This window comes from Podarcis vaucheri (genome assembly GCF_965113315.1).
Source record: "Podarcis vaucheri genome assembly, chromosome: 6".
NCBI lineage: Eukaryota > Metazoa > Chordata > Lepidosauria > Squamata > Lacertidae > Podarcis > Podarcis vaucheri.
The window spans coordinates 35,596,429-35,619,381 of record NC_138764.1 but is presented as its reverse complement, the minus strand read 5'-3'; the positions used below and the strand labels follow the sequence as shown (position 1 = coordinate 35,619,381).

The window sequence follows — 22,953 nt, the reverse complement described above, 5'->3', positions numbered from 1 at the left end:
AACTTCAGTCTCAAAAAAGAATCCCCGAGCATAAAATTGCATTGCTTCCTCCAAATTTGAAAGTGCAATATGCTATATTAATAAACCTCTTGCATTGAATACCTAATGAAATAATAACCTTGTGAACAGCTAGGTAAGTGTTACTCTATCCTCTACATTATTCATAGAATAAAACTTAAAACATTTTGTAGGTACTGTAACTTCAGTCTAAAAAACATTTTGCCTCAAGAAAGGCAGCTAAGCAATTTCACAAATTTCATTCATATGCATATTTTCCTCCAGGGTTGCATTATCCTTGTGGCTTTTTTTGTTTGTTACCCTTTCACCTAAATGATTTATTTCCCCCCCTGCAACAGCTTGCTTTCTTCTATTTGTGGTTTCGATTATTAAAATAACAAATTGAGTGCTGTGCTTGCTCTCGGCAATAGGCGAGAGTAACTTGTGATGTTGCGTTATTGCGTTAGAGAAGTGTAAAATCTTACTGCAAAGATTCATCCTCCTTAAAAAAAACTCTGGCATAATGCTTTGATTCAGTATATACGCTCATAAAATTACACTGAATTTCAAAACTTTTATGACAGTGGTGGTGGAGCTGTCTAGAAATTTCACTTAAGTGGTAGAGGACAAAAACTCGTGCACCATTTTTTTTTTTTTTAAAAAAAACCCATTGATTCTGCCTCATTCTTCATTCCTTTTAATTCATTTATTCATTGCTCTGGGTACTTGGAACCATCATCTGTCAAATGAGCGGATGAATACATACAGGGATTCCAAGTATTTATCTTGAAATGCCAAGGGGCCCTGACCGGATTTGGAGTCCTCCCATTATGCTAAATGTTTGAGTAAAAAAATCTGACGCAACAACTTGCTTTAACTCCATTTAAGTTTTGTGAAGGCAACTATCCATCTAAATCCATCATGGATGAGCAGTGAGGCATATGTTGATTTACTCCTCCATGGTGGAATAATAATAATAATTAATAATAATTAATAGTAAATTCTTCTTCTTCTTCTTCTTCTTCTTCTTCTTCTTCTTCTTCTTCTTCTTCTTCTTAATGCCCTGCCCTCCCCGGCCAAAACTGGGCTCAGAGTGTCTAACATCAAATATATAACATATTATCATAAAATTAAGCAATCAATTAAAATACATCCTAAAATCAAATCTGAATCAAAGTGAAATCTAATCAGATGGCAACCTGCAAATTAGGGATGGGGACCTTAAATTCTCACCAGGCCTAAATCATAAGCGACATGACTGATGATGGTGGCAGTAAGCTTTGCCTCCTCTCTTCATGGTGACAGCAGCTCTGCCTTTCCAGATGCCTCTCTCTCGCCTCTGCTTGAGGAAAGGGCAGGGGTGGGCTCGCTTTTGTAATGGAAAAACTAAAGACATGGTGTCTTTAGAGCCAGTGTGGTGTAGTGGTTAAGAGCGGTAGACTCCTAATCTGGGGGACCGGGTTTGCGTCTCCGCTCCTCCACATGCAGCTGCTGGGTGACCTTGGGCTAGTCACACTTCTTTGAAGTCTCTCAGCCCCACTCACCTCACAGAGTGTTTGTTGTGGGGGAGGAAGGGAAAGGAGAAAGTTAGCCGCTTTGAGACTCCTTAAAGGGAGTGAAAGGCGGGATATCAAATCCAAACTCTTCTTCTTCATCCTCTCTAAGTCTTGAGTCGGATTCCAGTAAAAAGACAAGAGTGGTAAAAGTAACGGCAGTCAGCAGACAGAATCAAGAACGGCAGCAACGCAGGGACATAACCTGGTTGGAAACCTGCTTCCAAGTGGAGTGAGGAAAGATGTTCCATCTGGCCATGCCTGCAGTTGCTGTGCCATCATGTGCTCAGGGACCTTTTCCAAAAAGGAAAGATCTATCCTGTTCTATTTTTTATTCCCCACCTCTCTGACTGGGTTGCCATTCTAAATCTTGTCATCACATCCCTGTCTGAAGACTGCCTTTTCAGGCATAGGTGGAGACTGCTCCAACAAAAGACAGAACCTCCCTTCCCAATGTGACAATTTTACTATTTGGTCAGTGGACTTGGCTGGCCTTAATGAGCTGGATTGGGAAGGGCTTGGCATCCTCAAAACAAGGAAAGCTGCCAGATCCAAGCAGCTGCAGTTGATACCTTTGTTCTGTCCGTTGCCTTGCTAACATTGTTGTAACTGTGGTAATGCACGGGGAAGAGTTTAAAAGCACCTTTTTTGGTCCTTAAAGCAATAAAGCACCCAAACTGTATTTTCAGCCCTATTTTTGAATGTCCAGGTTTATAGGCTAGCTTTGATGGTTGTTCCTGGCATGTAATTGATTTTCATATTTCTTTAAACAGATTTATTTTTGCACGTTGGAAGGCAGTTGTTCTAGTATACATCAAAGCTGTTTAAAAGCATCTTTGTAGTTCTTACCATACAGTAGATTAACTGCTTTCTGCTAAATCAGCAATATTCAGTATGAAGTGCAGAGTACGTTCAACCGACAGACCATACTTATTTTGCCTGCAAGGCACACAGTGCTAATTAGTGTACGAAGGTTGCCCTGCCTAGCATGGAGACATGCTCTGTGTCTGAGGCATCAGGCATAAGCCTGCATTTTATTAATGTTTGATCAGGACTTGTATATTAAAGAGAGAGCTCAGATTTTCAAAAGTTTCAAGCCAGGCAGAAGACCAGCAGTTTACAACCTTGGTAATGTTTTTCCTAGACAAGGGGCCCCTTGATTTATAGCAGAAAACAATTCTCAAAGTCGTAAAAGCTGAAATTACAGGACACTGACCCTACATGTTACAGAAGATAAAAAAGGCAGAGATAAACATAATTAATAGTTGGTAAATAGTAAAATAATATCAATGTGCCTCCCAGTAAATGACCCAGATCTTCTTTCTAAGGTTAAAAGGCCAAGACCAAATGGGAAAAGCAGCTGGCTGAAGGAGGGGTTGTAAACTGGAGAGGCTTCTTTTGAAGCTGTTTTTTTACTGAGTTCCTTTTTACTTTACAAAGGCCTTATTCCTTTTAAAAGGCTACCTATGTTATGTATTAAATATATTGTCTTAAATGTAATTATGCAAAGGATTTAAGAAATGCTAGATTTCATATAGTTCTAAGAGTTGTATTTTGAAATTAAGTTAGCCACCAGTCTTGCCCCCCTTGCTAGACAAGAGACGCCGTCCTGAGCAGTCCTGATTTATTAGTTGTCAAACATTTGTTTAGAAACCTTCAAATGAGGGAGATCTTTCAATGTTGATGTGAAACTCAAGATCCTTGACATATGTTTAAGATAAAAATTTAAGATTAACCATTTGTTTTAGAAGGCAATAGGGCAAGGAGGGCAAGAGGTGAGCTGGTAATTAAGATGCCTTGTTGAGACACATGTAAGATATATTACTACTTATTTGTCATTTATAGATGTAACAATATATAGCTCTTTGTGTTCCATATAAGGACAGGAGGATATGGGTGTATCTTTTTGTGATTGGTTCTAACAATCAGCCAATAGGAATTTCAACCAGGCTGATTGGACAGAGGCAGCCACAGGAGGAGCAAAGGGGGCTGGATTGAGGGAATATAAGTGCTGGCCATAATGGCAGGAGGCCAGGCCAGAGCTTGGTAACCATATACCACTGTGCCTCTCATTTATTTGTCTGACAAATAAATAATTATTTTAATTTCTCTATTGCTGCGTTGAATATTTCATTCCAGCTAAGCGTTAACCACAAGCAGGGTGCTACATGTCAAAGCACAATGTGAGCAGCAGATAAATAGAACACATTCTCTTTGGGTTCCTTCTAAAGGTAAAGGAGCCCTGGACGGTTAAGTCCAGTCAAAGGAGACTATGGGGTGTGGCGCTTACCATTCTTCAGGCAAAGGGAGCCAGCATTTGACCACAGACAGCTTTTCTGGGTCATGTGGCCAGCATGACTAAACTGCTTCTGGTTCAGTGGAACACTGTGACAGAAGCCAGAGCACGCAGAAACGCCATTTACCTTCCCACCGCAGTGGTACCTATTTATCTACTTACACTGGTGTGCTTTCAAACTGCTAGGTTGGCAGAAGCTGGGACAGAGCAATGGGAGCTCACCCCGTTGCTGGAATTTGAACTGCCGACCTTGCGATTGGCAAGCCCAATCGCAAAAAGAGGCTTAGTAGTTTGGACCACAGCACCACCTGCGTCCCTTCTAAAACTGTGTGTTGGGTGCATATTGTTGTTGTTGTTATTATTATTAATAATAATAATAATAATAATACAGATGATTATGATGTCATTGGCATAATTAATGCTTGAGGTTTCATAAAATAGCCATGCAAAATATGTCTTAAATATGGCAAGCATGCTAACTGCCAAAGTGCTAAGTTTTAGCCAGTGCTAGAATATTTCAGATCTGTTGCACTGAGCTAAAATTTAACTGCTTTTACATCTACTATTCCATATGAAGCATGATCATTTTTGTGCAGCAGCACTTTAGAAAACCAAGGGCAATTTCTGAGTATCTCTCTTGTCCTCCTACATTTCCCCCATCTGGTCATTGTGGTCACACCAGCTGCATTATCTTCTTTGTTACAAAGCATATTTTTCAGAGGCCGCATCTGTTGGAGGGAGAAGTACCAGATAGGACTTTTGCTGATAATACTTGTTAGACACAATAAACCGAATGAATATATGTAAATATTAAATGTGTATGTTTAAAATTTACCTCAATGGAATGCTGTTGGGATAAGATTTCTTGGAAGGTTTTCTAAAGCATTTATACCGTTTAATACCTTTGAAACAGGAAAAAAGTAGTATTGTGAGTTTCCCAGCACTCCTCCTAACTTGCCTTAATATGGCAAAATAGAATGGTCTGGAACAAACTTTGACCCCCAAATCCACTTTTACATCATGCAGGAAACTCTTTGATTTGTCAATCGGATTTATCTCTTCTGTTTCAGATTTGGTGTTAAAAAGAAACCAATATACATCAATGTCATAAGAGATCCTATAGAGCGGCTGGTTTCCTATTATTACTTCCTGCGCTTTGGCGATGATTACAGGCCTGGACTCCGAAGACGAAAGCAAGGGGATAAAAAAGTAAAAGTACATTTTGGCAGCTTTGTTCATGGCTTTAATTATGGAGATAATAACTGAACTCAAAACGTAGCAATTTTGAAAAGCAAATTTAATCCAGAACAATAGGCTCAATCCTAAAATACAGTTCCCACTCACAGGAGTCTTCCATGAATGCAAGAACCTTTGGTCCAATGGAGGCATCTGCTTGTGTGTGTGATTATTAGTATTTTTTAATCTAATCCTTCCTGCACCACCTTCCACACCATTCTTGATGGCCTCTCAACTCTCTGGAGCAGATTATTAGGGGTCTTAGGAGGGCTCATCAAAGACCGTCTCCATCTTCATACCTCTTAGAAGGTCCCAGAAGCACTTATTCCCTGAGTGAAGCGCCACTCATGAGAGATTTGCGTTGACTCCATATTAATTATGTAAAGATAGGATTGCAATGAAATGTGCATTTACTGTGGACAAAGGGAGCTATGGAAATATGGTTTAATGTTGTACGAGGAGCTCCACATTGTCTTAGACCAGTGATGGCCAAACTTGGCCCTCCAGCTGTTTTGGGACTACAGTTCCCATCAACCTTGACCGCTGGTCCTGTTAGCTAGGGATGATGGGAGTTGTAGTCCCAAAACAGCTGGAGGGCCAAGTTTGGCCATCACTGTCTTAGACCAATGGAGCATGCGCAGCTTTCCAGCCTTCTATTTTTAAAGAGCAAATAAGAAGGCACAGAGCACAGGGTGGTGTCACTCCTTGTTAGATAAGTTTCTCCACCCAGTGTTGTTCCCTGGGCCAGCATTTGTCTATAGGTCTTCAGAATGACTTTTCAACACTAGCATTTGATTTCCCTTGGTAGCAGCAATATGACTTGTTTTCTGACACACTGGCTTTTGCAGAACAAATATAAGTAGAATTTAAATTGGTTGCTGTTAATAAAACAGAATCCAAGAACTTCTGAAGTCGGACACATGGATGACAAATCATGGGCTATTTTGAGTCACCGTTCAGTTCTTGCTGTGGTTACCGTGTGTTGAGGCAATTGCGAATCTTGACAGCGCCCACAAAATGGCTTGTGGCTCTGCAAACCAGTGCAGTTGTCGCCTTTGGGGCACTAGCAGCTGCATACCAAATGCCACACTGCAGTGAATTCTGTGTGTGCCAGCCACCCCTCACTATCTCATTGTGCAGTGCCCACAGCTGGGAGTCAACATGTACTGATGCACAAAGTGACAGGCCTCTTAGTAAGCTATTGTGAGGTAACGCAGCCCAAGTTCATGTAGAAAAATAACTGCACTAAGAAGTTTGATATTTAAGATGGAAATTTATAGCTCACTCTTGAGTTTTTGTCTTTGTTCCAGACGTTTGATGAATGTGTAGCAGCTGGAGGCTCTGATTGTGCCCCTGAGAAACTCTGGCTTCAAATTCCGTTCTTCTGTGGCCACAGCTCTGAGTGCTGGTAAGACGATGGAATTGCTTTAAATTGCAGATTAAATATATTATCCATGTGAAGTGTATTTTATTAAATCAGAATGTGTAGCAGAGGTTAAGATTTTGAGAAAGAACACATTTGATTAACAAGTGTACTTTGTGGTTATCTTCTGAAGTATCAAACTGAAAAATGGTTGAATTATTATTTGTTAAATTTCTATACCACCCATCATCTGAGGATCATAGGGTGATTTACAAAATAAAAACACAAAGATACATAACACAGTAACAAACAAAAACAATACCCCCATTATTATTGATTGAATTTCCATGAATGCCACAGAAAACTACCAACCATTTTCAAACTGAACTCTGTATCCCCTTTCTAAACACCAGTGTCAGTGTTTGGGTATGTTGATTAAAAACCATGTTACTATGGGATCCCCCCACCCCCCCCGGTTTAAAATGTCCTGGCTTGGATCTAAACTTAGCCTTCTGTGGATAGAAGGCTTCTTTCATTCACAGAAAGCTTTCGATCCCACTGGCAGAAGTGGCATTGATTTGCTCCTCACCCTGTCATTCCTCCGCTGTTGTGGATGGTCTCCTAAGTCTCTTCCCTCTCCCTTTAAATGACTGGAGCATCATCTGAGCAAAGTTCTGCTTAGGGAGATGTGCTCACTGGTAGCAGCAAGATCAGTTTCGAACCCGGTATAAATGTTCAACCTTTAGGTCTCAAACCCAATTGTTCTTAGCTGGCGGAAATAAACTTTGTGGCTGCTATAATGTAAACATGGATTAATTTGAGTGCTCAATTCCATTTTGAATGTCTGAAGGTGTTCATGAAATGAAGTTTAGATGTTGATTTGTCATATTACAGTAACTAGGGTAAAGCCTTGTTACACGGTTTGCTTAATAATAGGAGAAAAAATAGTAGCTCCGATTTATTTACTTTTAATTGAGGTAATATCCTTAATATGCTGTGTCAGATGGCATATGTATGACAAATCTCCTACAGTGTATTTCTATGTAGGAGAGAAATGCATATATGGTCGCTTCAGATTATTTGGACCAAGGCTTCAGCAAGTGCTTTCAAAGTATCAGATATACGAATTCTCAACCATTCTGCAATCCTCTCTTCGTTTATCCTCTTACAGAGCAATCTTGCTAAAATGCAGATAAACTGCAATCGGTTGTGGAAGACTGGTGCAAAGTTCCAACATGCCTTTCAGTTTCTGCTTTTATGCCACGTCAAAATTGATACTTTTGAACTCTTTGATATAACAGAAAAATTTTCCATACTGAACACCATGCAACATACTTGAAAAAGGCATTAGTGTTATCAAAAAGTTAGAAATCAGAGCCATAAATCTTTTGACATCTAACCTAGGCCATGAAGAGAGCAAAAAAAATGGGGAGCAGGGGGGAAAAAGCAAAGGAAATTAAAAATGTGTGTGGCTGAAACTTTGTTTTCTTGTCTGTGCAAAGATAACAGCTAAGCCATTCTTTTAGCCTGGTGTGAGAATATCTAAATGAAGGGAACCAAAATTCTTGGCAGACATCAAAACCTTCCTGTAATTACTTTTTATCGTTTTAGGAATGTGGGAAGCAGATGGGCTTTGGAACAAGCCAAATACAACTTGATTAATGAATATTTCCTAGTGGGAGTTACTGAAGAGCTTGAAGACTTTATTATGTTGCTGGAGGCAGCTTTGCCCCGCTTCTTCAGGGGTGCTACAGAACTATATCGCACAGGTATTTAAATAGCCACCCGCTAGGCCATTTTCATCTTCCTCCTTTCCCCCCAAAGCTTCTCTTTCACATACCCTTTAGGACAGGGGTCCTCAAACTTTTCAAACAGGGGGCCAGTTCACTGTCCCTCAGACACTGTTGGGGGCCAGACTATAGTTTGAAATATAATATGAACGAATTCCTATGCACACTGCACTTATTTTATTTGCAGTGCACAAAAAACAGGAAAAACAATACAATGTTTAAAATGAAGAACGGTTTTAATCAACATAAACTTATAAGTATTTCAAGGGGGGTATGAGAGAGAGAGAGAGAGAGAGGAGGGTGACTGAATAAGAGGGAGGAAAATAAAGAGGTGCCGCCTCAGGCTCTGGGCAATGGTGGTGGCAGCACCTGGCTGCTCCTCCCTCAGTGTCCTCTAGCAGGAGACCCAGCACCCCAGGCCCGGCTGTGGTGCTGGTGACGGCCACTGTGCCTTTGCATTTCCACAGGCCTTCCTTGGTGGCAGTGGCTCCCCTGGGCTTGGCTCCAGGCCCGGCTGGTCCAAGGGCTGGTCCCTCCCCATTCGGACCTGCTTTGCCTGGCAACCTGGGATCGCAATGGGATTGATGGGTGGCTGAGTGGGAAGGAGCTGGAGGATGTGGTCTGAGGAGAAGCCGGAAGGGATTGGACCCAGCTGCTTGGAATAGTAGCGGTTTGGAGGGAAGGAAGCTCCTGTTGGCTGTGGCCATCTGGGCCATGGGAAGGAGGAGCGCCGCGGGTTCTGCAGTTCCTGGGCGGGCCGGATGTGGACCTGGTGGGCTGGATGTGGCCTGCGGACCGTAGTTTGAGGACCCCTGCTTTAGGGCATGAATGAGCAATTTTCCTGAAACAGCAGTCCAGTCCCCTACCCGCCTCAAGAGACTGACTTACCCATGTTGGTACATGTGCAATCCCAGTGTCGTTTCCAGTTTCCTCTTTTGGATACACAGCTGTATTGCCCACTAGACTCCTCTCTGCCTGTGGGTGAGAAGCTATATGCAGTACGAACTGCACTCCCAGGTCCTTATGGGGCTTTAAATGCCAGCCAATGTCACGGGGCCATAGAATCATAAATGGTACAGTTGGAAGGGACCGCAAGGCTCACCTGACTAGCCCAACCGCCTGCAGTGCAGGAATTACAACAAAAGAATCTCTGGCAGATGACTATCCAACTTCTGTTTCAGAACCTCCGAGGAAGGTGGGTCCACCAGCTTCCAGTCAAACAGCTCTTGCTGCCAGGAGGTTCTTCCTAATGTCTGTAGTTATTCAGTGTGAGAATAGTTGTGCAAGTTGCTGGAAAGAAGGAAGAGGGGCTGCCAGGCTGACATAAGGAAGCTGAGCAGTGTAGGCAAAGTCCATAAAGAACGTGGGATCAGACCGGATTGATTCAAGTAAAATTTGAATGATTAGCGATAAGACTCTACTCTTGTTCACGTCGCATAACCTGCTGACCAGCCTGCTTCGGTAAGCTCATTGTGGTTTGAAGCTTGACTTGGTATAGGTATGCAGACTCTTGGGGCCGCCGTCTAATGCAAAGGAAGAATAGGAATGGAACTGTTTTCTATCTCCCCAAGGATTAAGTGACATTGAGAACGAAGCCTGCTCCTCTATTTCTGGATTCTGCTGTAGTTCAAGGGTAGCCCGTGTGCAGGTGTTATTGGGCCACAGTTCCATCGTCCCCAGACAGCGTAGTCAGGGGTGGTGGAACATGTAGTCCCTCCGTATACATTGACTGTCCCCGTTTGTCGGCACCTTGAGAACTGGCTTTGATAGCAATAAGAGGTATATTAGTACTGTAAGCATATAATGCATATAGCACATTGCAGCATAGAATGCAAATAGCATATTCCCACAACAAATATTCAGGATGACTCACTTGCCACCTTGCCTTTAAATGAAAATTGTTGATGGCATCATGTGAGAGGTTGCTGTGAATTTAGTGAAACACATTGTCTGCCCGGTTGTTGTGAAGTATTTTTTTTTTACTAACTTTATCGTTGATCATACTGAATTTCCAAAGAAGCATTAATCATGATTGAAACAGATATCTTAAATGGATGTGATGTGAGGAAATGCAGTTCCCAATGCAAACACTTCCTCTTTATGGTTTTAATAATTAAGCTCTTTAAACAGCGGGAGGAATGTGCGCTGAGAGAGCACACTAATGCAAATGCATTCATGTTTAATGTCAGAGCTTCCAGTTTCTCAGTCCCGGAGGCTTAATAAATCTTGGCCCAAGTTCTGTCACTTGATGTACCCATTTAGCAACCTGCTGATGAAAGAATACCCTGCGCAGGGACACACAAACTTTTCCCGGTCTATGTTTCTGCTCCTCTGGGAGCATTCAAGCTATGAGTCAAAGTGAAGTTATGACTTTCTACGTTTTGCTTTTAGGCAAGAAGTCTCATCTTAGGAAGACAACGGAAAAGAAACTCCCCACAAAAGAAACCATTGCAAAGCTGCAGCAGTCTGAAATATGGAAAATGGAGAATGAGTTCTACGAATTTGCACTGGAGCAGTTTCAGTTTGTCAGAGCACATGCCGTCCGGGAAAAAGATGGAGAGTTGTACATTCTGGCACAAAACTTTTTCTATGAAAAGATTTACCCTAAATCGAACTAAGGACGATGCATCTTTTTAGGCTAGGGACTAAACCTTTGGGCCACATTCTTATTTTCAGCCCCAACTTGTAGATTGCTGATGCACCAACTGAGGCACCTCAGTCCTTGAGCTCAGTAAAATGAATTGTGGGTTCCTCAAAGAAGATGGCTGCTGACCAGATACGTTGGTAATCCAAAAGTATAAACTTCAGTTTAATCTCAAAGAAGGCTGCTCTTCAACTCCTGCAGAAGCCTACATACACATTTACAGAAACTAACCCCTTACCAATTATGTTGCTGAAACGATAAAGATGAAAGGCCCCTCTTTCCGCTCTTTTTGATTCATAGAACAGCTTATTTTAGTTAACCTCCTGGGAAGAGGAAGCTGTTGGTTCCCTAGCTTCAACATGGAAATTTGGGTTGTATACGTTTATGAATAATGTTAATAACCGGCTGACATCTGTGCTTTGTTCTTGTGAATTCATATCACATGAATCATGTTCAATCATGTTCTGCTGAGAAATGCTGCAGCTGGACTTGCCCATATTTTATCAGTGTGGGGTTTTCATTTTAAAGAGCTAAATTGATCATCAGTGTGTTTGAAAATTCAAATTCCATAGTGATCTTGTCAGAATGCCTAAAACCAAGGCAGTGATTCTTTAATATCCTCTGCACTTCCAACTAATGTTGGGAAAACACCTCTTCAGAAGCTGGCTTTTGCCTGCACTTCAATATAAAACAAATAGTGAATTCTGTATCCTTGTTCCATAGATTCTTTGTACTTTAAAGAACTACTGGTGAATCCATATTATGACTCAACTAGTGAGCTGTAGTATGGTTAGGGGTTTCCTATTTAGATACTTTTACCTGTAGAATATTTTTACTAAGGTGCTTTATAATGTGTTTTAAAGCATTGCATTTGGAAAAAAAGGAATAAAATGCTGTAAATAATGCATATTTTATGTATTTGGACCAAAAGGTTATGGACAACTAGTTTAACACATTTTTGCACCAGTTTTGCCGTATGTGAAGTAGAAGCATCCCACCTGCCATTCAAATTCCAGTTTTGAGTTAACTCTTGGACATCGCTGAAATGCACTTCAATGACCTCAACAACTTTAAATACACAGTGTGTCTGTCCAGGAGCCCCCTTTGCAAAAAAAGAGAAAGAAACACCCTCCTTAATCTGCATCCTTTTATCATGCTTAAAAGGAAAAGGAAAACGGATGCCTGTGGCCTGGCCAAAAGAGATACACAGAAATTGACGTCAATGTGTTCAGGGCACTGCTGTATGTTACTTCAGTAAATGTGCATTTGCCATGATTAGCACCTTATAGTAACTTCTATACACGAGGTTGTTTAGCAGTTGGTTGTATACTGGGAAGCTCCATTTTAACAAAATTCTAGAAAAACTGCAGTTCTTCAAATTCCCTAGCTGCATTTGTTTTTACTGGGAGGTTTATGTTTTGTTTTTGTTTTTTAAAAATATATATATATTAAAGTTTGCAGATTTTTTCCCCCGTTCATTTAAATCCAGACTTTGAGCGTCATATTCTATAGGATGTCAAAGTGCAGCATAGATGTATTGATAGAAGAACGTTACCAAAATTGTCCGCTATACGAACACAAAGTTGTTAGCTGTCTGTAAACTGAATGTTTTGATGCCAAAAATGGGATCCTGTTACAAAAGGGTAATGAGTATATTAAGGAAAGCTTTTAATTTGCTCTTCTTCTTCTTCCTTTTGCCTTGTTCTTAAAGATACAAAAATAGCACCGCCTTCCTAGGCAGTTTCTTCTTTTTAGTCAGGAGTCATTCGTAGTGTTCTTTGTTAATTTTTCCCCAATGTATGACCATGAGCCAGAGTGTTTTCATAGCCATGGTGGTTCAACTGAACGAGACGCAGGAAAAACAGAAACAAAACAAACTGTCATTAGACCAATTTGCTACTTGCAGCAGCGTGTTCAACGTCAGGTGCTGATGCTCGGAGTACAACTAGAATCACAATTGTCCAGGCTGATTGATATGTTAGTGGGCCTGTTGATTCCATTCTCACGTGTTAGGAAGAGAGTCTGAGTGCCTCAAAAACCAAGGTTGATGTAGCATAGTGCCACCAAGTTGACTGAAAGTATGATTGTGCAAACAATTAGCAAAGCTGCCATTTGGACCCTTCAGAGCCGTGGTACAGCCTTCAGGAGGTAGGCTGGTTACAATTCCCGATACTATATCCACTGTGTTGACATGTCCTCAAAACAAGAGGTGCATTTATATTAATTAGGTGTTAAGATATTTAGGCAGCCTGTAGAAACGGCTTTGGTAGTTAAGGTTTATTTTCGATATTCCGGCTGTCCAGTGTACGGTAATCTGAGGGTAAAACGCTAATGAACCCGGTGGGGCTTCTGAATAACCATGTCTAAGACAACACTGGCAGCGTAGTAAGCGAAAAATAGTTGACGGGTAGATAATAAAAGTAGAAATTGTTGGTTTCCCATGTGCTCATCTTAAGCTTGAGCGATTGTGGACAACTTAGCTTAAGTTACCCTAAGTCATAAATGAAATTTCTTGAGTCGTGTTTGGCTTCGGGAGACGACGTCGCCATGCCCCACTCTAGTTGGGGATGATAAAATTTCTCATGACGTTTTGGTTCTTCTCCCTAGTTGTATAAGATGTTGCAGAACTGAGAGGTAGGCAATTTTGAAAATATTGGCAGAAATTTATCATGGGCATCCTCCCTGCGCTCTCTTCCATAATATATACTTTATTCATGAAGTGGCGGCAAACTACTTTTAAGGAGAGCACCGAATAAAGGTGCTTAAAAAGTGAAGCTCAGGCATCTAAATGCTTAAAACTGCCTTTGCAAAGAGACACTGAAAATGTGACTCATACCGTCTGCTCATATGGACAGTATTTAAAAGTTTAGAAAGGAATGGTTTACCTATGGCTGTTTTAATGTTTTGCATGTAAAAGATCTGCTTTGCAAGTGCAAAAACTAAAATCCAGTTTCTGGTTCAACAGCTGCAAGGAGAACCTTTGGTGGTTCATTATCTGAATTTCAGGGGAAAGAGGGAAGAAGTTCAGAGCTTAGGTCTCTGGGGTCTTGTTCACTCAGGACTAAAATACTCTGGACTTAGCTATCACGGTTTACTTTTCTGCTGTTCCTTAAATCGTTTCTTCCTACCCCATTTTTCAGACAGTTCCAAATACTTTGAAACCTTGTTTCTCAAGGTTTCAAAGCTAACCATTATGACTAGCATGGTTATATGGATTGCGTTCTCATTTGCAGTGCTTAGAAAATTGGCTGGAACGTAATCAAGTATGAGTGGCTGCCCTGCTCACACATGGCAGGTCCTTCAGACATAAAGGCAAGCCATGGTTTCTCTTCGCCTCTTTTCCCTGCAAATCCCTGGATAACCTCCCAAACCATGGTTTAGAGTGTGAAACCTCATCCCAAACCAGACAGTGATTTTGTGTTGCTGACAAGCCATGATGGCTTGTTGGAACATTGTTCTGCAGGCAAGGTTTGCAAACCAGTTTGAAACCGTGTTTTCAGCTCCTGATTTTGATGGCTTTTTGTAAACCATGGTTTGTTGTGAGATTGGAGATCAGGAATCATTTCTGTTTTGAGTTCCCCTGCTCTTTAAGAGGCACCCCCCTGAAAAAGCTCTTCTCAAGGTCAGGAGCCCTCAAGAGTAGCATCCTATAAAGGGGCTGCTGTCATAGAAAAATTTGCACAGCATATTAACAGGTGATGGATCTAGCCCATTGTTTTCTCGACACAGAGCCATGAATATACCACTATGGGGGGAGAGCTGTTTAAAATGTTTGGATCTGAATGTAAAATGTTGGAAAGGGGTGGAGAGGAGTGTTTTGACCAGAAAAATGTATGCCAGAGTTTCCAAGCCCAGGACTATGCCAGGACTATTGTGACTAATTCCCGCCCTGCCCCCCAATGGGGAACTTATTTTCCCAGTTTAATTGTCAACCAGAAATAAACTTGTATTGGCTATTGAATAAAATATATTTTTTCAAATTGTAGCCCACAATCCCTGCTGACAGTTGCCTGTAGATTTAAGTTCACTGAAATATTTTGATGCATGCATTGAAAAGTACAGTTAGGAACATTGGAATAAGTCTTACGGAATTCATTTACAAATCACTAGGTAGCGAGGGACTTCGTTTCTCTTTGCTTGTTTGGTGAAACCTGGAATTCTAGATGGGTTTCTATATCCGCCATAACATTCCTGATTATGATAGTATTTCCTTGAGCTATTGGATCATTACAAATTATTGTATGAGAGTCCACATACATACAGGAAAGGGCAGTACTATTCACGTGGATGGGAGACTTGGATAATTGTGTGCTTGCCTTGCTGTGTTGAATTTAAATGGGAGATCTATACATGCAAGCACTGTGGAATTGGGATGCAAGTATGGAGAGGTTGCATTGTGGCACTAGAGTATGAGTGTTTGTCTACTCTGCAAGTGAAACTGTTTTAGTCATGGTTTGCAGGTCAGGCACCCTAAGTATATCCTATTCATTTCTGGGTCCAGTTTAATGTGCAGCTTTTAACCTTTGAAGCCTTTAAACTGGACTCCAGTAGTATATCCGAACTACCGCTTGCACCCATATGAGCCTACCAAGGTGTTAAGATCAGCTTCGGAGGCTCTGCTGTCTGGCTCACCATTACAATTATTTAATTGCAGGTACCAGAGACAGGGCCTTGTTAGTGGTGACTCTTGGCTTCAGAATGCCCTCTCCAGGGAAATATGCATGGCCATATTGATACTGGCTTTTAAAATAACTTCTAAGACTTTATTTTAATCCATGTGTGCTTGATGCGCCGGTTCATTAATTTTATTTGTTACTGCTCTTAGAGGATTGTTTGGGGCCCTTTGTTTTTGTTTTGTATAAAAAATTATGAACAGCTAGGCTCTGGAAGGTGGATTAGAAATCTGACAAATAGCCTACATTTCTTCCTTACAAATGAGAGATGCTCCCTCCCTCCTGAATTCACTGAATTTTGTTCTTCTAGAATCTGCAACCTGCAAATTCACTTACGAAAGCATGCAAATTGAAGAGCTGAACAGTATTTGTAGCAGATTCTAATTATTGGTACCTTTTTGGAAAACTTTAACGTGCAGAGCCATGTGGTCTGAAGCAAAGCTTTATACATAGAATATTTTTGCGAGCAAGTGCTTCAAAATATACAAATGTGTTCATTCACGGACTTGTTCAAACACTGTATATTCTTAGAGACTTAAGCAATGGTTTCTGAAAAAGCGGTCTATTTCCGAATCTGTATTGCTGCCGAGACACTTTACATTTCTGAATACAGGCAGCTGCCACGTCATTCCCATCCTAAACATTTGCCTGTGTTTAAAACCTTCTGGTCCTGTATCCATGCCCTTGGCAACAAAGCCTTACTGATTTCCGTGAGATTTGCTTCCAAGTAAGTATGCGTAGGATTGCAGCCAGAACAGCAGATCAAGTTGTGGCTTTTTAAGCGGAAGGGGGTGGGGCGGAATACATCATGTGGCATTAGAAGTGTTTTGTATAAAGAAAATATGGTGCCTAAACTATGCTGCAGAGAAAGCATGCTGAAAAGCCTGTCTCACGCACTGCCAATTTAGCTCTTAAAAGGTGGATCATTTTGTGAGTCCTAGAGATCAGACCAGAAAGAGATTTTGAGGGGGAAAAGCGTGTAATCTACGATCAGCTGCCAGAATATATCCTATTTTAAGACCATGTAGCTATGTAAACTTTTGTGGCACCTATTTATAAACTGAAACCCTTGTAAAGATTTTTTTTAAAAAATAGCAGGTTTGCTTTCAAAAATCTGTTTAGATGCTTGTTTTTCCCCTCGTACCGAAATTTTAGAAAATGGAAGCCGTAGCTTCTGTGTTAGTTCGAGCATTTCAGAAGCAGTGTCGAATGTAATATTGAGAACTTGGATTGTGCCTCATTATTTTTTTAATACACACAGCTAAATGGTGCCTTTCCCCCCTCACAATCCATGTTAGAAGACGCTCACGCCTCTCTCTCGTTTTCCTTCCTCTTCACGTGCTGATTTCAGTTGTGCAATACTTCCAAATCTAAAACCGTTTTGTCACATCTGTTTGAGATAATTGCTTCACCCCCCCGTACTTTGCTGAGAGCTTTCTGTTGTTGAAGTGTTTCAGTTGATTACCTAATGCAAATGATATATAAAATAAAATGCCCAATGGGAAAGGGGGAGGAGAGTCTAGTGTCTTTTTTTTCTTCTTCCAGAAAATAAAATCTCAGATATTCAAATTGCCAGGGTGGGGAGCGGGGGGAGTCTGTACGAAAATGCACACATTTGGGTTTAAAAAGTATAAATATCACAGGCATGGTTTCTCTTTATTGTTGTCCCATTTCTGCAGTCAAACCAGCCTCAAATACAGTGGTACCTCGGGTTAAGTACTTAATTTGTTCTGGAGGTCCGTACTTAACCTGAAACTGTTCTTAACCTGAAGCACCACTTTAGTTAATGGGACCTCCCGCTGCTGCCGCGCCGCCAGAGCATGTTTTCTGTTCTCATCCTGAAGCAAAGTTCTTAACCTGAAGCACTATTTCTGGGTTAGCGGAGTCTGTAACCTGAAGCGTATGTAACCTGAAGCGTATGTAACCCGAGGTACCACTGTAGTCATGTGCACAGAGGTAGGACTCTAGAAACCTTGTGTTATGAAATTATGAGATTCAGTGGGCGATCGATTAAATGGTGACAAGGCCTAGCTATGAATTGAGTGTCCATACTTTTAAGAGGTTCCAACTGGAACAGATTCCTGTTTTGCTCAGGTAGGCAACTCAGTAAGAGCGCCTGCCTTTGAAACCAAACTCTTGGGCACCAGCCTTAGGCCTTAAGGAAATTGTGAATAGGAGGAGCAAAGGCACAGACGCACAGCATTGGGGTTAGGGCTCCGGAAAGCAACAAATTTGGAAGGAGGATAGCTGAAGCCCGAGCCGGCCACCACCCCGGCCAGCAGTACATATAACCTTGGCCTATCCAACCTGACTTTCCTCCCCGAGGAAATGGCAGTGCAGCTCCAATTACCAGCACAGGCTTGAAGATGACTTCCAGGTGGTGGCAGTTGCTGCCATGCCACTGGGACTCTGAAAGCTCCCCTGGTTTTGAAAAACAGGGAAGCTTTTGTTTGGAGACTTAGACACACACACACACAAGCATGTTAAACTGCCTTCTTGAAACGTTCTGCTTTCTGTAAAAGTGAGCTATCTCCGGAGAGGGACGTTTCGGCATGCGATTGAGGCGGTCCAACCCCCTCCCGCTGCCCATTTGTTACCCCAAAGCTGTAATGCATCAATGCAACCTTTATGGAAATTCTGAGCTCTTAGCAGTTCTCTACCGCAGCTGTCCTTTTAGCTGAGGGACGGTCAGCTGACTCCGCTTTTAAGTGCTTGCTTTGATCTCTTAATGGGATAGTTCCTAAATATTTTGTCATCAGCGTTTTACGCGCCGAAGCAACTGTTGTCTGGAGTTTCAGCCCTTTTTTGGATGACCTGCACTTCCAGCCAAGGAGACTTCTGAAGGTTAAATCTGCTTGGGATTTAGCTTGGGAAGCAGATGAAAGGAGAGAGGTCTCTTGTATTTCTAAACTTGAATGTCGAACCTGCCCTATGTACAACTTTGCTACAGGTGCAGTCCGATACAGCTTTTATCCTCTAGAAATGGGCAGTTGCGTGGCCTGTAAAACTAGGTCACTTCCCCGCAACTTTCAACATGGAGCCATTTGGTTACCAAGGAGCATGACAACATCACAGTGTTCAAGGCCAGCATGCTGTGAAATAAAACATGCACATTTTTTAATGATGTCGTATAAGTTGTGCAAAGATCTTTAAAGGTGGAGACTGCCTTGCCGATGGTCTGCTAGGTAGCCCCAAACTTACCGAGCAGAGAGAATGCTTCTTTAGAGCTAGGCTTGTGTATTTTTTATAGAAATATATTTTTCCTGGGTGCCACAGTTGAGCACAGTGTACGTTTCTTTGCTTAATAAAATGCAAGAAGCTGCAAGTGAATCTCGAAAGCGATATCCAGATGTTTTCTGCCTGCTAAAGCCCCCTCCTGCTGTGACCTCCCCCTGGGTTTCATTACCACATAGCACAGATGTGGTAACTCACAATATGAGCTAATTTAAAAAAAACAAATAAGACTCTTTATTAAAAAATAGGCCCTACAAAGAACACCTGTGGGTTCAAAACAAAAGCTTCGGGACCTTTCAACTTCTGATAATAACCCAGGGTAACCCCCATCAAAATTAAAGGGGCCAGGCAAGAGTTTGCCAGTTTTTTTCCTTCATAAACACACTTGTTTTAGATGGTGCCCTTTCAAGTTGTCTTCCCGCTTTGAGCATTAAGCTGTTTAAAATGAATGTGATTGCAAGATAATTCACATACTTTTAATTGGATCCTCAAAGCGAGTGCAATTTGGGTTTTCTACTGAAACAGGGATATGGCACACAAGATGTCCTGCTCCAAGTATGCATGACCCACCGGAAGCTGGACGGCTTTGAGAAGACATTGCTAAGATGTTCAAACAACACTTCCTAGTATGACATTGATGTTTTATGTTATCTACACTCTACAGGACTTCACTCAGGCAAACAGGAAAACCGATTTGGAGAAGGCAGTAGACAGGCCTGGGAAATGGGCAGAACTTTGAGGGGGACAAGTGTAAGGCCAGGTACCACATTCTTAAGAGGAAGTCTGAATACAAATTAGTACTATTGCACTGAGAAGATGCTTGTTGGTTAGGGAAGGGTTTCATCCGGGTACAAAGCAATACTGTTTAGTCTTGTTTCCGATCTAGCCCTAGTCTTATGCAAAGCAATAATAGCAGTCTTGATGGCTGGAGTCAGTGGCATTTTTTTCATAGTGCCGGATACTGATGAGATAATCATAAAATGTCTTTCTGGCATTCCAAATAAACCTGCCGGAATACAAAATGAATGGATGACTACGATTTCCCCTGATGCAAATAAAGGTAAGACTTAAGAAATGATAGCAGCGTAAAGAGTTTCCCTTGCAGGCCCTATGAAAGGCTACCTTTTAGGTGGCGATATTGCTTTCAACTCTTCAGTGTGCTTTCAACGGTTCAAACTACTTTTTACAGCTACCCTCTAAAGTTAGCAGCACCAAAGCAACCTTCCTGGTGTGCCAGCCTGGGCAGTGTGGATGAAGGTCCTGAGCTGCTCAGACAACAGGACCCCCCCCCTCTCGACCTGATGTGGTCCAAGGGAAAGCAGAGCAAGACGTTTCACACCAGCTGGGCTGCAGGGGTTGCAAGAAGGAGGCATACAAGGCTCCACAGACTCCAGATCTTCTTAGCCTTTTCTTCTCCTGAAGATACCCTGCAAAGAGTCCTGGGTTCCGTCCCCAGCACCTGCAGGTAGGGTGGGGGAGAGAACCTTGTCTGAAACTACCTGGAGAGCTGCTGCCAGCCGGTGTCAGTGATACTGAATGGTGTGACTTAGTTGAGCAGTTCCCTACTGTGTACTACCCAGCCTATAAAACTATAAAGAGACCTCCATAAAACCCTTTGCAAGCTTATCTGGAGGGCCCTAGCAGTGTGAAGAAGGTTTTTGTAAAGAGCTGTGTTTGCTGAGGAATAATCCCTAAGCTTTCAGTAGGTTTTTATAGCGTGGTAGAAACCAAGCTGGCTAGAATACTAGTCCTCTGAGTTTTGGGGCTTAATTATATATATATATAGATATAAAACCCTCCAATTAGTCTAGGAAAGGAAAATGCCATGAGCAGCAAAAAAAAGAAGAAGAAAAAGAAAGAGCTAGCACATTTGACCCTTCGGACAGGGCTCAGAGCAGATGTGCACACTTCAAAATCCGGTGAATGCTGTTTTGTGCAGTGGTTTCCCCAGTCTGTTTTCTTCGGCTTCGGAATAAAGTATTGCAAAGGTTATGGCTTGTGTTTACTCGCATGGACACAACTGCCCTGTTCCTAAGTTTCTGGGGTGTTTCGTTTTTACTCGGGTTCAGATTCTAAACACTGGTGTGTAACGCAGTTTCATACGCAGTAACGGGATGTCAGAATCACTGGCCTAGGACTCCTCTGCTTCTGCCCTGAATATCTTTTAAGTTATTACATTTGCCAGATTTATAAATGCTTTGCGGCTAGAGACCATCAAAGTTGTATACAAAATAAAAAATAGGAAAAAACACAAAACCCTATTTCTGAAAGCAATTGAATCATCCACAAAAATAACTAAAAACAACAAAAGCAGATCTTGCCATTCTAGGAAACAATAAACCCAAATCTATGGGGCATTCCTGAAAAAAGAAACTTAACATTGTGGGCAGGTATTTGAGAGATGGGTGCAGCACTTCTTTTTTTTTGTTTTTTAGAGAACGAGCTGGCAAAACCTTGACTCCTATCTCATACTAGTCATGAATTCTTTTGTGGCTAGTTTACACCACTTGCCAATGGCCACTAGGATATGGGGGAATAAAAATACTGTCTTCTCAAATAGTCATCCAACTGTTGGCTGCTCTAAACAAAAGTAAATTCGGTTTCAATCTGCTGCTCTTGCTTAGCAGATTAAAATTCAGGATTACATTCAGGTCATTAATTTCCTGGCTTGTTGTTAGTAAGAGAGCCAGTGTGGTGCAGTGGTTAAGAGCGGTGGACTTGTAATCTGGTGAACCGGGTTCGCGTCCCTGCTCCTCCACATGCAGCTGCTGGGTGACCTTGGGCTAGCTAGTCACACTTCTCTGAAGTCTCTTGGCCCCACTCACTTGTGGGGGGAGGAAGGGAAAGGAGAATGTTAGCCGCTTTGAGACACCTTCGGGTAGTGATAAAGCGGGATATCAAATCCAAACTACTACTACTACTACTAATCTTCTTCTTCTTCTTCTTCTTCTTCTTCTTCTTCTTCTTCTTCTTCTTCTTCTTCTTCCTGCATCAAAACAAAGTCCCATCTCATCCAGCATCCTATTCTCACAGTGGCCAAGCAGATGCCAACGTGAAGATACACGTTGCCTCCAACCGTGGGAACAGAACATCTCTCTTCTCTTCCCAGATCTCTTCATTTTGTTTTTCTGCGACAGCATCAGTCTTTGCTTCATGCTGTCTCATTATACCACAGTGCACCTTCTTCTGCCCCCTCTGTATTTGTGGCAAACATGTTGGGGTTTGGTTTAGCGTAAAGCGTTCTGATGCAAATAAACCATTTCAGGACTCTGGTGTAGCAGTCAGTGCTGCTTTGCACTCTTTAAGATTATCCTGATAGAGGGTTTGGTTTTACAAACGGGCACATATTAAAATGCAGCAAAACTGGGGAGATGTGTGCAACAGGTAAACTGCACCACCACTGGGGACCCAAACACACACCTGGAAACATGGTTGATAACTGAGATTGGACATGATGCAACAGCAGATCGCAAAGTTCAGCCAGGGCAGAACTTGCTCCTGCAAGCTGACCCTCTTGCAAATCCTCCATGTGATTTGTCTATGTGGGTGGAACAATGTGGTCAAATGGAAGGTTTTAAAGGTCTTCCCCTCTACTTTTTATTCTTTGACATGGTGGCCCTTAACCCTGCCATGGGACGTTCTACCAGAGGGTGGTGTTTGCCGGAAGACAGGAAGAAGTCTAAGCGCTGCACTTCTCTCCCCTCTGCTTTGTAGAGAAAGTAGTCTCCTCTGATGGCCCTAGGAAAAGCTATTCAGTCACCTGTTGGCAATGCTAACCATCTCATAAACTCTACAGTGTATCCTTATAGTATACTTTTAGGAGATGACTCCGTATCAAGCTACAGCTTGTTGTCATTTTTAGGCCTTTTACAAGCTGTGTGCACTTTAGCTGTCCTCATAAAACTTTGTTTGAACCCTGGTGTCTCCCTTCTTTTTCTCCCTCCACCCCCTTTAAGAAGGATTTTCTCTCAGCCCCGCTTTATGTATGGCGTACAGTGACCTTCCTGGGCTTGGGGTCTTCCATCTGATGCACTTGGGCCAACTGTCACACAAGTGTTCCCCTGCTTGTATGGATAGCAACTGTCTGCGGGTTCCCCCTGCCCTTTTGTCTTGTCTCTTCAGTTTTACAGAAACCGTCTCCCTTATTTTTAGCTATCTGTTTAATCT

General features: G+C 42.0%; 1 protein-coding gene across 2 annotated transcripts in view; it reads left to right on the top strand.

The window, feature by feature from the left end:
• Positions 1-17,062, top strand: part of HS2ST1 (heparan sulfate 2-O-sulfotransferase 1) — a 91,541-nt gene extending 74,479 nt beyond the window's left edge. The window contains exons 4-7 of one of the 2 annotated variants that reach the window (XM_082227973.1): positions 4,917-5,061; positions 6,393-6,490; positions 8,057-8,214; positions 10,627-17,062. In XM_082227973.1, coding sequence (XP_082084099.1) covers positions 4,917-5,061; positions 6,393-6,490; positions 8,057-8,214; positions 10,627-10,853 — 628 coding nt within the window. In that variant the 3' untranslated portion in view covers positions 10,854-17,062. The remainder of the gene's footprint in view (positions 1-4,916; positions 5,062-6,392; positions 6,491-8,056; positions 8,215-10,626) is intronic. The other variant, XM_082227974.1, reaches the window with a different exon arrangement.
• Positions 17,063-22,953: the final 5,891 nt, after the last annotated feature.